This window comes from Aptenodytes patagonicus, chromosome 3 (assembly GCF_965638725.1).
Source record: "Aptenodytes patagonicus chromosome 3, bAptPat1.pri.cur, whole genome shotgun sequence".
Classification (NCBI taxonomy): domain Eukaryota; kingdom Metazoa; phylum Chordata; class Aves; order Sphenisciformes; family Spheniscidae; genus Aptenodytes; species Aptenodytes patagonicus.
In genome coordinates this window covers 84,951,671-84,968,126 of record NC_134951.1, presented here as the reverse complement: position 1 = coordinate 84,968,126, position 16,456 = coordinate 84,951,671, and the positions used below count along the sequence as shown (strand labels likewise).

Here is a 16,456-nt window from a genome sequence, read left to right as displayed (position 1 = left end):
GCACAGTGCTGCATGGCAACTCAGTCTCCACTAGTCCAGACAATTTCTCAGTTACGGATGGAACTGGACAACTGCATATATAAATATTCACTGAAGGAAGAGGACTGTATGGCTAAAAATCCCGTATGTCTCTGTCTAGCGGTACAGCCTTCCTGGCTTGGATTTACCTTCAGCTCTTCATTCAAACTAGCATAGGTTTCACTGTAATTACTTCCAACGGCCTTAACTGAACTAAAAGCAAACACTAGTACATAAAGCAAACGGAAGACTACTAAACTACTTAAACATTAGACAAAGTTTCAATAATATATTGAAACAATGCAGTCCTGAAGATTAAAGCTTATATAATCCAGATGTCACTTTTAATTTTCCCCTTAAGCAATTTACCTGCCTATATTAACTTAATCACAAATCACATGCAAAGTAAGGTTCCCTAATGGAAACTCTCACTTTGATTATACCAGCTGAACAACTAGAAAATAGCACAGATGCCAGGCTGTTGCTCTTTTTTTGTTGTTTTAAACTGTTGACTAATTGAAGAAATAGGAATCCGCAAACACGCATTCTATCTCCCCATTCAAAGAAGGGCTGGTATTGTGATAACTGGCTAAAGGGAGGAGTACGAGGTGTTCAGCAACCAGATATGAAGACACTTCAGTGACACTGAAGGTTGTTACTGACAGAAAAAAGGTCAGAGTAAACTTTATAGTATTAATTTCACATAGTTTACTCTGTTACCCAGAAAATTATGTCAAACGAGTGTATTTTGCAAGCTTTATTTTTTAGAGTAAATCTGTTTTGTAGGCTATGAGATGAAAATAAAGAAAATGTGAGGCAGATCAGTGGAACTTCTATAAAACCAGGGCTACATCAAAGTGGCAACAGAAGCAAAGACAAGGCAAGCTGGCTCCAGCAGCAGCTAAGCAGCTCTTGGAAATCTTAGGCAAACATTTTGCTTGTCTACTTGCACGGAAATCCAGATCACTGCACAGACAAAGTGATGCCTTTATCACTATTGAGATCAATGTGCTCTCTGTTAAGGCTAATGTGGGCTTGCTTCTTGACAGCAGATCTGCAACTTCATTTCATAGTAGATGTATTCGGGGGCAAGGAATCGGTCACCAATAAACCAGGACGTTTACAAGCAGTAACTAGGCAGAGCTATCAGAAACCTCTCTTCAGAACAAGGACTAAGTGACTCCAAAGAGTCATAAACCAATTTTCTACATGCAAGAAGAACACCAAGACAGCGAAAGTTTCTAATTTTCCTGGTCCTTACCAGAGCATCCTTCTCACCCAGTACGGTATGTGGAAAAGTACAAAGCCAAAAAATTGCTTGCAAGCCTGTTGGGGGAAGGGCTATTTTAAACGCAAATACATAAAGATTTAACCTCAGATGAATTAAGATCATTCAAGCCAATCAGAGATGAAGGACAGAAAAATGAGGTAATGATGATGTTTGGCAGTGCGTGGTAACACAGCAACAGGACACAGTACCTAGTTTTTACTATTCAGTAAGGCTATCAATGTTACCTCCCAGAACCTTTTAAGTATTTTACTGGTTTCATTTGAAGATCAGGGCTGGCAGGTCAGAAAGCAAGCTTTGGATTTGCGAGAAGTACCCTTCTACCAGTAACTGAGAATATCTGTCCTTTACCAGTTATCTATGCAGTTTTATTCTAACACACAGTGACTTTTTTAGCTTAACACTGAATTTCCACAAGGGCATTTGGAGTGATGAATAAAAGTCTACTGTATTCTATGATGCACATGCATGGGGATTGAGCTCTTCAGTTGTTCTTTTATGGTAGAAAGATGCACTGATGAATTTTATATTTGTTGGTTAAATAAAGTTCATTTCCATTTGGTGAATCTTGGCCCACAAGGAATTTGTTTTGGACTGGCTAAAGGACCGGTATCAACCCTGCGAAGAGTCAGTTCTGCAAATATTTATTTCAAGATAGAGTCTTCTTCCAAAGTACACTGTAAGTACTTAAGGATGTTCTGTATAGTTCTAGGTTAGGTATGACTGGTGTGGTTTTCTTTCTGTATTAAAGTAAATTCATATATGATATCTGGACTGCACCTATTATTATGCAAGAACCACCTTTTAGAATTGTCTCCCTTACATTACTAGGAACAATGTAATACTGTGCTCAGAAAAAAATACAGTGCGTGTCTGACAGCACCGTTGTATACTGCATTCCTGGTGCATTTTGGAAAGCTGCTAGATTTTTGGGTGTAGTGTTAATTTGCAGGTATTGTCAATATACTGAATCTTGCAAGTTACTATTTCCAATGATGATCACGGTTTTTAGAAAACGTTTATAGGAGTACTTTACAGACAGTTTGATGTGGTTATTGAATCTGTGATGTTTTTTCTTTTCTTTTGTTATTTTTTTAAGCATGAAAGAGCAGTTCAGGTTTCCAAATGGCAAAGACTGTTTTTTTTGGTACAACAACAATACAGTTGCACAACTTACTGAAAATACCTTCAAGACAGCTCATGAAAAGGCTAGCATACTGTGGGTCTGACTGACCAGGATTATACAACAGTTTGGAGAAATTAACAGTTGCAGAAAATTGCTGTGGGACAGAATTAAACGAGAGAGACAGGCAATACCTTTGAGATAGTATCTCAAGAACAAGATGGGTGTCCAGGGTTTGGGGGGCACAGCGAGATACCAGCACAGGAGCGAGCCCCAGAGTATCAGCTGGTGGCATCCCTCATGCTCAGAACATTTACATGATGCAACTTACAGAAGAAGTCTACCACCTTGGAAAAAAGCCTGCTCTTTGAGTCATGAGGTGTTCAGGATTGTCAGAAATCACCCTCAGTAGCTCCTCAGTGAGGCTCCTATGATCAAACAGGACAGACCTGCCAGGGGTCCTTTGCTATGGAGCAAAGAAAACATCAAGGAGCCTTTGCAGAGTAGTCTATAGAGGGCTTGTCAGAAGAGCTTTCAGAGAAGATATTTAATGGGAGAAGTGTCCTTCCAGGCAGAGCAGAACATGGTGATTTGAGGAAGCCCAAGAAAGGGAAGAGCAAGTAAGACTGCGACTTTGCACAGGAGAGGAGGAAGAGGTAGCGAGGCACACAGCCTGGCAGAAGGCCTATGCAGAGCTGTGCAAAACCTCCGCTTGAAAGCAAAGATGGAGGCTTGACTCTGGCTGTAAGCAAGTATCTTCACTTTCTCTTAAGATGGCATCTCTATTTTACAATTTGTTATTATCAATACAAACAGTACCACAAGCTAGTCTTTTTAAGACACCCAAAACCAAGAGGGAGTACAACTTTTTTTTTACTGTGCGTTTAAAATTAAGGCATTTAACTTGTTCATATTTATCTTGTGTAGAAGACAGTCTTTATGTCAGACCAATCTAGCTATTATTCCTTCTGTCTTCAAAATTTACACCAATAGTGCAGCAAAAACATTCCCCAGAGACATTAAGTTGTAAGCACCTAACTGATCACAGTGGTCAGCAGCTACCGTTTCTGCAATGTCTTACCTAAATAGCTCCATTAACAGTTCACCAACAATTTGAAATAAAGAACTGTCACCAACTAGCCACAGAAAAGCAAGCTTTTTGTGATAAAGCTACAAGGCTGCTTGGACCTTTTATAAGCTTCATACTGAACACTGACAAAATCAGAAGAAAAACCAGATGGGAAAACACCAAAAAAACCATGTAGCCTGTTTGATTTCTACAAAAGGCACACTGCACATGAGAAAACAATCAGTAAGTTACCCCTGTTTACAACATACATATAGGAATTACGATTTTAAAACCACAAGAATTGCCTTCAGAAAATTCAAGTTAAGTGTGGTTGTTGAGTTGCTTTTAGATGAGCAGAACCACTTTACAGTAACTAAATACAGTAACAAAAAACAGTGGCCACATACGTGGACTTGAGAGGTGAACCCAAATTTTGGCCAGGAATGTCCCAGCTACCGGGTGACAGCACAGAAACAGCAAGATTGACAAGACTGGGGTTCAAACCACGTTCCAAAGAGAAGGGTATTCTATTACCTGTAAGCCCCTCTGCTCCCACTAGCTTCCTTCCCATTACGCACACTACAGAATTAATTCGACTCACTGTCAAGGTTTGAATGGGTGTATGAAAACTCATTTTTCAGAGAGATGCCACTTGTCTAACTTTTAATTAATTTTTAAATGGAGGGAGGAAAAGTATATCCTTAACAGTGCATGGATTGTCTGCTGATGTTCAAACTCATGCTACAAAGCTTAGAAGAGCAAAAGTTTCAAAGTTAAACCATTTAAATGTTACTACAAACTAAACACATTATCTGGCTGATTTAATTTCCTAAAATAACTGAAGTTGTCAAAGATACTCCTACTCAAGTATTTAACACAAGAAATGTCAGCTTCTACAAGTATAAATAACCGAAAGCATGACTTTCTAGTAGCAATACTCACAGCTGATGTGTTCTACATTTCTATCTGCATCTTGTATTAAAAAAAAAAAAAAATCAAGTTGCTCGCTACCTCAATCATCCCCAATCAAAGGAATTATTAAAATAGTTTCTGAACTACTTTACAAAGAATATACCTAAAAAATTCATGTAGTCGTAGGTATAACATTTTTTTAATTGCCTTTCTTTAAGAATTGTTTTTATAGGGATTTATTCCTTATTAGAAACTACAAAAGACACATCTACAGCAATCCAGTATTGCTCATTCAAGAATGAGAAAGTGCATCACCTGGTCTAACTTCAAAGTACAGAAAAATCAGATTATGAATAAGGCAGTGCTCCTCTGATTTCATGGCAAATTCTAACTTATAGGAAAACAGCTATTACAAATTATGCCCAAAATTCTAAAATAAAATTTATGAAATAACATTTCTTGCACATCTCTCGAGAAGACCTGCGTACAAAACAAACCTTCTTTCTTTGACTCAGTGCGTAGTAAGTGTTATACAGGGAAAGGGCACACTTTGTTATTGGATTAAAAATTTCAGAGTTCCTTGTGCTTACTTTACAATTCAATAGAACTATTGTTTCCTTCGAGTGTGGTTTGGATAAAGCGCAACAGACAGTTTCTCACAGGGAGAAACAAGGAGGCAGGAGGAAATAAAAGGGATCATTTTGAAAAGGCATTTTTGTGGCCTTGCACACGCAGCAGGATTTAATAATTTCAACAATGGCCCTGTCCTCTTCCCTGGGAATTGAATTTAACTGAAGACACAGGTTTACCTGACCTGACTGCCCAGGATAAGCCAAAAAAATCCTAAAATGACTTCCTTCCTTTTTGAAATCTGGGAAGTATTACAGAATTTACAAACTCTTAATTTCACTACATAAAACTGTGGCCACTAACAGAGTGAATTCCCATCATGGTATTTAGCCATCTTTTTACCACTTTTAACAAGAACAGCAAAATTTAACACACGTGTCCTGTTTAAAATACATTCACAGCTCTACCCAGCTCTAGAAGTAACTGAAGATGAAACATGGAACATATTACACTGATCCTTTTTTTTTTTTTTTTTGGACAGTATCATATTTGGTACATTTATTTTCATCCCTAAGAGCCTCCGGAGGGTCAGAACCTCCTTCTGCGAGGAGAGCATTGCAAGAAGTGCTGCGTGCCAGCGCACAGGAACTCCTGGCCAGAACACACTGCTTCCTGAGCCAGTGGATGGTGAAGAGGCCCTGCATAAAACAAGATGCGACCGTTTCTTTTGGTGCCAGTCACAACCGGAGCAGGTCACCCTCACCTCCTCAGCTGACACCATTTCCCCACCCCACTGATGGGTGATCCTAGTCTTGCTCAACTTCCTCACAAATCATCATCCTCTGCTCCCCAGGCCTCCAGTCATCACTGCATCTGCTTCATCTCCTGTGACCGTGAATTTCAATGCACAACTGCAACGAGCAGAATATCATGACCCGTGCCACATGGAATCACAGAAAAGCTATGTATCACTTCACAGTGGTAATGCTACACACCCATGTTATCAACTACTGGTTATAGAAAATGCAAAAGATCTGTTTCTTGCAAAACAAAACTGCACCTGTAAAGCCTCTGAAGAGATCCCACAGCATTTGCTTACCATTTATATGGACTTGAAGAGGAAATTAAATGTTTTATCCTAGGTTCATTGTTTCATACAGTGAAACCATTAACCTTCCTCTTTCTTTGAATGCAGGAAAAACAGAGATACTGAGTTTTTAAGGACTAGTTTCTCAGTACAAAGATGCAACAGGAACAAAATGCAACATAACGTATTTTAGATACAGTGGGCAGATGTGATTTCCCTACAATCACCGACAATGCATTTTACCCATATTTGTTATTCCTGCACTCTATAATGACCCAAAGTATTTTCCTTGTTAGCTTTTCCATCCTCCCACTTAATTACAACAAGAAAAGTTGCCCTTAAGTAGAGTGTCAATAAAGAAAAATTTTACATAAATTTACTCCTCTCCCAGAACCAAGACCAACAGAACATTGAAAAACAGTTATTACGTTTGCGTATTTTTTCCATCCTCATGATTTGATATTATCAAGTTGTTGGGTTGTAGGGTTTTTTTAAAACTTTAACTCAGGCCATTTTGTTATCTCAAAAGACAAAACTGCATGTAGCTGATTTTTAGTAACTGTGACAGTTGATTTACTTAGATAAAACCATCAGCAGACTGCACAGATTAAGGATACTTAGCCCTATTTTAAAACACAATTACAAACAAGTATGACATACCCTGCCTGTGATAAACAAGCTGACAGCAAGTGCCCAGTAAAGAGAACTACATTAAGTTCTCGGATAGCTAGGAGCCTTTGGCCTCCTAAAAGCCATCCTTAAAATAACTGATTTATTTATTTGTTTCAATTTCAATGGGAAAACCAAAGAACTTCTTTGTAAAATCAGCAGGTAATCTATCTGATCAGATACTCGCTTCTTCACCAAAATCTGAATAGACTGAACATTAGTTACTGGCAAAGGGCTTTTTACTTTTTAGTCCATAAGCCAATGAAGAAAAATAATCCTCAGCGAGACTAAAGCCTTACCGAACATTATACCTTTTCCCCTCTCCATCCAGCCCTAGCCCATCAACTTGCCACTGCTTTTATTCTGCACAACCAAGATAGTGGTATTAGCTGCATTAAACAGGTGTTCACAGCACAGACTAATTTCTTATTTTGGCTATGTAATGCCAATATGTAATGAAGCTCTGTAACTATCCACTGTGAATAAACTCTCGTACAAAGTATTTCATATTTCTCAAAACCACCTCTTTATGCAACCTCACCTCTTTTCTCTCGAACACCATTTACCCATTCCATGGGAACTACCCAAGTTTTTGCAAAGGCCTACAGGCCTCACACCACCATGACAGCATGTATGCTGTCCACCAGTAAAGGTGGTTGTAAAAAAAACAAACCACATAATAATTTGATATTGTTTTCTTACTAACAACTATTATCCTATTATCCCCATGAGAAGCAATGTCAAGAAAAGTTTGTTTCTACTCTTTATAGGTAATACCACTCTGTTAAGGGCGCAATTTATACAACCATGGTGTTTGACTTCACCATGTAGACACTAAAAATAAATAAATATATCGTTTTCAAAACAACTTACAAAAGTTCTAGGCAAGAAATTCGTGGGAGACAGAACTCCAATTTATCTAACACGTTTTTTAAAAAAAGCTTAGGATTCCCCTTTTTACTTCATTCCATGTAGTCTCAGGCCCGAGTCTGCAGGCTGCTTGTGAAGCCAGCATTGAACACGCAGAGAGGCACTAACCAACACTGCTAGCAAAACAGAGTTCTGCAACTTCAAAAACTTTTGCCTTCCCTTCAAAACAACAACAAATTAAGGGATGGCGGGGGTAGAATGCATGTTTTTAGCTTTTTACACGTATCAAATGCTCGCTTAAAGATTTCACGCTGTGCTCTGATGCTACCAGATGCGCCAGTTCGGGAGGGAAATACGACCTTCTCCTTCACCCCGGCCGCGGGCCGCTCCGGGCTGTGCCCCCCGGGCAGCGCCCCCGCGCCGTGGGCAGGCGGTTGGGCGGCGGGGCGGGACCCCCACCCAGGCTGCGCACCTCGGCCCCGGGAGACCCGCCGGGCGGGGCGAGGGGAGCCCCGCGCGGCCGCGGCGGCCCGCCGTCCCCTCCCCGCTCGGACAAAGCCCCAGGGCGGCCCCCGGCGCGGCGGCGGGGCAGCCCCGGGCCGCGGCCGGTACCTGTCAGTCTCCAGCGCTCGGGGTGCGCCAGGGCCAGCAGCCTCCGAGCCTCGAAGCGCGGCGGGGCGCCGGCAGCCCCCCGCGGCGGCGCCGGGGTCTCCGCGCCCGCGGCGGCGCTCAGGGGGCGCGGGGCGCTGCCCGCCGCCGCGGGCGGGAAGAGGAGGAGACAGCGGCGGCGGCAGCACGGCGCGCCCGGCGGCAGCGGCGGCGGGGGAGGCGGCGTCCCGCACCTGCTGGCCGGGCGCGGCGGGGCGCGGAGGCCGGCGGCCCCGCCGGCGGCCCGGACCCAGGGGGGTGGCGGCGCCGCCCGCCGCAGCAGCGGCAGCAGCCAGGGCAGGCGCGGCGCGTAGCCCGCCATGCGGCCGGCGCGGCGGAGCCGAGGCGGCGGCGGCGCTGCTGCTACTGCAGCCGGTCCCCGCCGCGCGGGTCTGCGGCAGGAGGAGGCGCCTCCGAGCCGCCGCCGCCGCCCATGGGCCGGCAGCCGGGGACCCGCGGCGGCTCGGGCCCAAGCCGGCCTGCGGCGCGCTGATAAGGCTGCGGTTGTCGGCCTCCTCCCGGTCACCGGGCCGTGCCTCGGCGCCCAGCCAGCGCCCTCTGCCGCCGCCCGGCCCGGGGAGGGAATGGGGCCGGGCCCCGTCGAAATGGCGCCCGAGTCTGCCCTGCCCGGTGACGGCAGGGTCCCACCTGGGAGGGGGCCGGGGGCTGAGGCACCCGACCCCGGGAGAAGGAAGGGGGGACTCTGCCCTGCTCGCCCGGACCCTACCTCGGGAGGGAGTTTGCCCCCTTCCCCTGTTCCTCCCTCCCAGGCCTGTGTGGGTCATGCCAGGGCGGGCCATCTCAGGCTGGCCATCAGGCCTTGGTGGCCTGTGTCCACAGTGCATCCTGCCTCTGTCCGTGGGTTTGGTTTTGGTCTGGACAAGAGAAAACCTCCAGCCAGAGGAGAGCTCCAGCCTTTCGGAGGCACCATGTGCCCAACCCCGTGCTCGGGCTGGCGGCTATGGGATCCATATGAACAGGCCTTACGTGCTCAGGCTCGGACTAGAGGCTACAGGATCCAGATGAACAGCCCTTCGCCGTTACTATTTTCTTCGCGTGTTACTGCTCAGGGTACAAACCATCTTCCAAATAATCTGCTGCCCCCAACCCTGATTTAAGAAAAGGAAGCTGAGTCAGCGGGGATGCAGCTTTCCTGAGGCTCTGCAGTACTGGAAGCCAGAGCAGGGAACTGACCCCAGCGTCCTGTTTTCCCCGCTGGAGAGCCCAGCGTAGGGATACTGCCGCTTTACTTTTAAAATTTTGAGTCAAGCTTCTTTGTGAATTAGTTAACATCAGCTCGTGAGATTTGGTTTGCAAAAGCACTGTTTGAACAGCCACGCTTTAAAGTCTGCAAATGAGTAAAACTGTATTAAAAGATCAGGAGAAAATGTGAATACAGTCTTTTGCTACCACAAATGATACAGCCAAACTCCCAGTATTTAGGGAAATTGAGGGGTTAGCGCACCCAGCGAGCACGCTGAGGGATGGAGCCTCAATCCTGGGAAAACCACCACCTTGCCGGAGCGGTTTCCCTTGATATTTGAGTAAATTAGCATAAACCTTCCTCGCAGCCCTCGGGTGACGGCTGAAACAGTTTGAGACCCACGCTGCGAGGGCAGCGGCACGGCAGCCCCACCCGAGACGTTTGTTTTTCCCCCTTTCTCACAGCCGGCCTCCCTGCCCCTCACAACGCCGCCCTTCTGAGGCTGCGAGGCGCAGCTGTGTATTTCGGTGAAATCCCGCGATCGTTTTCCAGCGCTTGCGGTGCCTCACAGAACCAACGCGAACAAAGCCCCCGGACGGCGGAGCACCGGGGCCAGCTTTCGGCTGCCGAGGCTGGCAGCAAGGGGCGGGGTGACGCACGGTGACCGGCGCCAGGCGCACGCATGCCAGCGGGTGTTCGGGCCGTCGCCGACCCCGCTTCACGCGAGGCCCCCGAGAGGAGTGCCCGTGTGGGAGCTTACCCCGACCCGCTCCACGGGCACCAGGGGAGAGGCTTCACCGGCTCCGGGCGAGCAACGCCTCGCTTTTAATTAACGCTTCGCCCAACGTTTCCGTTAGGGACGGGCCGCTGCGCCTTCCCCTCAGCGCTCCGCGCCGCGGCGGCCCGCCAGGCGGAGCGTGAGGCGGTTTTTCACGCCGCTTCCCCGCGGAGAACACCCGGGGGACGTTTTTGGCGCTCGCGACTTCCCCGAGCTGCCCTCGAAACAGAGGCACAACCAATCGATCCCTCGGGCGAGGAGCGAGACTGGCAGGACGGGGCGGAGCTGCTCCGGGCCGGGCCGGGCCGGGCCGAGCCGAACGGGCCGCCCGCCTTGTGCCGGCCCGGCCCGGCCTTAGGGGAAGAGACGTCGGCCTCGGCCTCGGCCTCGCTCCGCGCGGAGCCGTCGCGCCCGGGGCGGGTGGAATCTTGACCTGAACGTCCCCCCGTCCCCAGTTTTAGGGCGGTTTCAGTGTTTCTGGTTAATTGGCTCTCCGTTTGAAAAGGCAGCGCAGCGCGTTGCCGCCTCCCGTGGGCAAGGGGAGGGCCCGGTCAGCGCCCTTACGCGGCCTTGGCCCGACCAAACCCGCGTTTCCTGAACAAAGGGGCTTTTTGGAGCAAAATTATGTGAGATAGTCTGTAAAGGGGGGAAAGGCCCAATAAAATAAGATTTTTTTAATAGGAGGGATGGTTAGTTGAGCCTGTTGTGGCCTGTGAGGAGCTGCATGCCGTTTCAGGCTGTGTGCCATGGTGCTCCCCGGGGCCCAGCGCCATTCCCTATGGCTGCCCGGACACACCACGTCCCTCACACCAGCCCCAGGCTGGCCACCCCACATCTCCAGGGGCTGGGGATTAATTGGGGTCTGGGACACAGTACAGAGTGCAAACCTCCAGCCTGGGTGCAATACCGAGTGTTTGGGCTCTTGCCAAACCTGCCACAGCCCGGGCCCTGCGGGGCGCTGGAAGGTGTGGACAGGAAACCCAGTGAATGCAGGGGAGGATACAGGTGAAAGGGAGGCAGGTGCAAGCACTGCGAGAAGGGCACACTCAGGGAAGTTTGCAGAGAGGTGAGGTTATGTCTTCCAGAAAAGCTTCAGGTGCTGTGGGCTGTCCTGCCCAGCCTGTGCTGTCCCCAGGTTATCTGACTGGGTGTACGAGAGCTGATGGGGTTGGATGTTGTAGATTAAACTGCAAATGCTAAATTTATATTTAGTTATTGCACAATACTGAAATAGTTTTGTAGCCTGTTCTGCATCTGTAAGGAGAAACAACTAGGCACTGCAGGACAAAAGCCTTTGCATCGAGTGGAGCAAGCAGTACAAGAGCAACACAGAGCATTGAAATCCCACAATACATGTTCTTTTGCAGTGCCATTTGAAGGCAAATGAAATATCTCCATCGTGAAATTAAACCTGATTGAAGCATGGAGTTCCCACTGCCAGATGCACAGTGCACCCGAGCCGGAGGTGTACACGCAGCTCGAGCAGCGAGGCATGCAGGGTGGGGCTCTGGCATCCCTGCATGTAGATGTCACCAAGATGCGTGAGGTGATCTCTTGATAAAATTTTGCAGGTAAGAAGCACCACGTGCTCGCAATAAAACAATCCATACAGATACAAACAGTGCTTCAGGAAGGCAGGTTCTCTGCACTTGTGTTTCCTGCACTGGCTGCAGGATGAGGGCTGTTGGAGAACACAGGATGTTTTCTCTTGAGAGTCTTTGGAGAAGTAATAAATAATGATGGATAAGTAATTAAAAAAAAAAAGAGGAAGCCAAGCACCCCCTACCTTCTCCAGGACAAGGAGCTCTGACTGGCAAAGGTGACGGGAAGTTTAGATGCAGCACAGCTTTATGTTCCAGTTTGTTTAGGCTTTGCTTCTGGGGGAAAAAAATAGTGTAAAAAAACACAACCACCCCCAAACTCACAGATGGTTATACAGTCATCCTAAGTGGTCATGAAATATTTGCACTAGTGCAGTGGAGTTGCCAGGAGGGAAAAGAGCGCCTAAAATTCTGGCTATTCTTTTCCATTTTTTTTACCACATGCAGATTGCTCTGCTATTGCCTTAAGCAAAAATGGCAAAAGCAACAGCAGTCCAGCACATAAGTCTCCAGCTAAGCCACTCACCAATACAAAAAAATGAGCAAAAGCTGTGCAAACATGCTTCGTTTCAACTCCAACAATGGTTTGAAGTTGTGATGTGTTAACCTAAAGTACTACAAAGTCACATGTGTGCTCACAACTCCAGACCTTGGGGTGCCTGAGCTAATGGTTTGAGCTTGGCTGCTTTCTGGTGTTGAACTACATGCAGCTCCAGGATTTATGCTAGTTCTAAAGGGCAAGTTGTCATTACATGAGTTTTGCTGTGCTTTTCTGGATGCTGGACAAATGGCCATCCTCCAGATGCAGTTGGCACGAGTTTGTCTGGGGTTGTCTTACAGCGTGACCCCAGTTTATCACTGCAGCAAGCACATGGCAGTTTCTGCCCTTCTTTGCACTGTCCTTTCCCTCTCCATGAACTATGAAGCACCACTAGCTATTGCAGAGCCAGGTCCAGAGCTGGCCTAAGGCAGACATCAGATTGGACAGGTACTATCACTGCTCTCCAGAGACCAAGAAACTCCTTCTGGCAAGAGTGGTTTGTTATCTAGCGGCCTCGTTCCCCTTAGTGTCCACCTACCTCTCCTCTGTCCGTTGCTTTTAGGAACTTCCTGAGACTTATGTGCAGCCCAGCCTTTGGATGCTACAGCGGGAGCATTGCTGTGCCACTCACTGCTGCCTACGTAGCCCACTTGCCTAAGTGTAAAAGAGAAAGTAGAGTCTGATCTGGCACCTTCCAAATCAGGGGCAGGGGGTTCAGGGTATCCCCCAAATATCCCAAAGAATATCACAAGATCTAAGGCTTCTCTCAGATGGAAACAGGTAGTTCAGTATGCTACAGCCTACCTCTGTTAAACAATGTTAAGCCACAGGAAAAAAAACAAAACAAAACCCAGGCTTGATTAAGGAAATATTTACAGGCAATTTATGAGCAAGGAAGGCAGCTTGATTATTTCAACAAGCTGCCTGACCAGCCCTGCCACCCTACAAAAGCTGGAGTTGGTGGGGGGAAGAAGTGATAGCAAAGAAATAGAAGTGGACACCATCATGATCCTAGTCTCGTGACCTGACACTCACAGCTTCTGTGCCGCCTCCCATCCCATTCTCCAGAGCTGGGGTAGCAATACCGGTACACCTCCTCCCTTAGCGGGGTAGAGGGATTCAGATGGAGTTTCTTCCTCCTGTTCTCAGGCAAAGTGTCAGAGGAGCACTGCCCATGTGCCGATATGCTTGTACAGCACCAAACACCATAAAGTCCTGTTCTTAGCTGGTCCCCCGGCTCTGTATGCTAAAATATGTTTGTTATCAGGCTTGTCATAAACAGAGGATCATGACTTCCCTGAAGATCACAAACCTATGCAATGAGAAGACAATTTTATCCTAAACAGAACTGCAAAGATCTGGACTAGGTAGGAAAGCAGGGCTACCGATAAAGCACTTTTCTGAGGAAGTCTTCCTCCTCGTCTAACCCTCAGCTTAATGCAGCTGATCCCTTCTCCTGTTTGAAAACAGGATGCATGTTTTAGTTATAGAGTTACACCTATAATATCAAGTTATAGAAATAGCTTCCACAGCTGCCTTGTTCAAGAATGTCACCGTCCTGAGAGAATATGTCTGCAGGATGACAGACACAGTGGATAACGCCTTGTCTTAAACTGGGCGCTTAGAATATACCACCTTTTCTGTGCAACTGTGGCTCAGTGCTGTTGTATAGCAGTGTCCAGGAAACAGAAAGCCAGATGCATGTTTAAAATTGTTAAAAAAGATTACCAGTCTGGAGACAAATTTTACCAGTATTTTGTACTTGAAATACATTGAGCGTGGCGAGCATTGTTGAGTTATTTCAGTCAGTTTGGGCTCCTGTCCAGTACTTTAAAAAAAACCTCATAGCTAACGTGCGGCATGATGGGATAGTCTTTGGCGAGGGACATCCAGGCAGTTAATTTAACTGTCAGATCGGTGTCTTGTAATGGTACAGTTTTAGAGCCTGGCTCACCGCGAGCAACTAGACACCACTCAGAAGGAAGGCCATTTCAGGACTTTGTTGAAGAACCCACTGAGCCTGGAGGACTAACAAAGTCAGCGACAGTTGAAACAAGGTTAGCAAAACGGCCTGAAGTCCTTCTTATTTTTCTTGGCTAACCCAAAGGACCTGTTAATGGAAATATCATTTCTGTAAAATGTTTTTAGACTTAAAAGACACTTGTAAGAGACAGCTTTTTCACAAAGGAACCAGAATGGGGAGGAACGGGGTGAACATCACCATTCGGGAAGTTAAGACGTTTAGACTGAACAGCGTGGCAGCACACTGCTCAGAAGATAGATGTCGGTGTTGGAAGTGGGAAGGGCAACTTTAACATAGACCTGTGAATGGGTGTAGCAGTTTGTTTATTAGAACAAATAGCCTTTCCTTTCATCAGTATTCAGTGACTAAGCACGGGCTTGTACCTCAGCTGTGTCCATGTTTACTGTGGCCTGGACTACCTGACACCTTTTGAAAGGGTGTTTTGCTGTTCATTGCCTTTATCAATTCCAGAGGTTAAGGAACAGAACAAAATTATCAGATAACGGACGTCAAAACCAAGGAAATACTCTCCCCCCTCATAAAATCAAGGTGTAGAACTTCTTGCTGCAGCAAACTGTGGAAGCTACAAGTATATAGCTGATTAATAAATGGGATGAGACAAAATTAATGGAAACTAAATCCATCAGCGGCTATTGCAGATACATAGCCTAGAGCTCTGGAGGTCTACTAAAAAAAACCAAAACTGAAAAACAACAAACAGTAACTGTGAGAAGACAGGAGTGTGTAAACCATGGAAGGATCGCTGTCTATATGTCCTCTTTCTCCGAGCATCTCATGTTAGCCACTGGCTGACACCATGCAGTGCTCGGTGCACTGTGCATCATCCAGGAGGCGCATGAAGTAAGCAGAGCTTTGCAAGGGAAGGGGTACCCAGTTATGCAACTGAGAACTGCGTTACACGCAGACTCACAAGCAGCAACAGTCCCTGCTATGATGCTTATTAATATTTGAGTGCTTAACTATGTCAACTTAAATGCTTTTGTGGGTTTTATGATACATATTTAAAATAGAATAAGGAAGGGGTCTGTGCAAATGCAGACTTATTTCTCAACTACACAGTTAATAGAGATTACAGCCCAAATTTTGCTAGACTTAATGGTATTCCTTCCTCCCACTCATATTTTCCTCCCAGTTCTGCCTTCAAATTCAGCCTCTCAATCAATTGCAGATATTTCTTACATTCTAGATTATTTCCTGGCTTCCTGCCTTCAAAGATTTACATTCCATGAGCACCAAAAACTGTCCACACAGTACATAGAAGTTTATAGGTTTGAAGCACATCATTAGTGATAATTGTTTTTCCAACACCTCAGAAATCACTTTTACATCTTTTAGCCTACGTACATATAATAGGATTTGCTTCCTAAGCCTCTTTACTCTTACTTGTCACTTTTGTATGCAAAATACTTCAGAATAACCCAGCTAATAAAAAGCCCAATTCCACTGTAGAAGTAAGATGTTAAAGGGAAACTTTGTTCTCTGCCCATCTCACTTTTATTCCCCCCCACCACAACCCCTTTTTGCTTGCTGTTTGCTCTACTTCAGGACCAAAAGTCCAGCTGCTCTAAATCTGAACACTGCTCAGGACATATGGCAACAAACAGTAAAATGAGTTCCAGTGAACACTGGTGAGCCATATCCTTCCTAGGTATTCACACAGGTGTTCAGCGAAGCACTTTGATACTTTGCTATGATACAAAAGCAGTCATTTCTCAATGAAATCTTTGGGCTAGAATCTACAGAGTCGAGCAAAAACACTCAAAACAGCCATAGAGATTACTACAGGTTGAAGAATACAATGCGTTTAGTCTGGTGAGCAGTATCAGCTCAATAGATCTGAAGGAGAAGGTCTCTCTAGAGACCTGCATAGCACAAAGCATCAGCAATACAATCATCTCCCATACTGTTTTTTTTACAAAATGCCTGATCCTGGTCTGGGATTGTTGAGCTGCTTCACACTTTTGATATCCAGCTGTCAGACGATTAGCAGTGCCATTCAACTCCAAGCGTACAGAGGGGTTTCTGGCACTCGCA

The 16,456-nt window shown here is 46.2% G+C and overlaps 1 protein-coding gene across 2 annotated transcripts in view; it reads right to left on the bottom strand.

The window, feature by feature from the left end:
• The window catches only part of ABCB10 (ATP binding cassette subfamily B member 10), a 30,666-nt gene extending 20,324 nt beyond the window's left edge, over window positions 1-10,342 (bottom strand). The window contains exon 1 of one of the 2 annotated variants that reach the window (XM_076334097.1): window positions 10,219-10,342. Coding sequence is in view for 1 of the 2 variants with exons in the window: in XM_076334096.1 (XP_076190211.1) it covers window positions 8,219-8,576 (358 nt within the window). In the remaining variant the exon portion in view is untranslated. Of the gene's footprint in view, window positions 1-8,218; window positions 8,577-10,218 lie in introns of those variants that run through there. The other variant, XM_076334096.1, reaches the window with a different exon arrangement.
• Window positions 10,343-16,456: the final 6,114 nt, after the last annotated feature.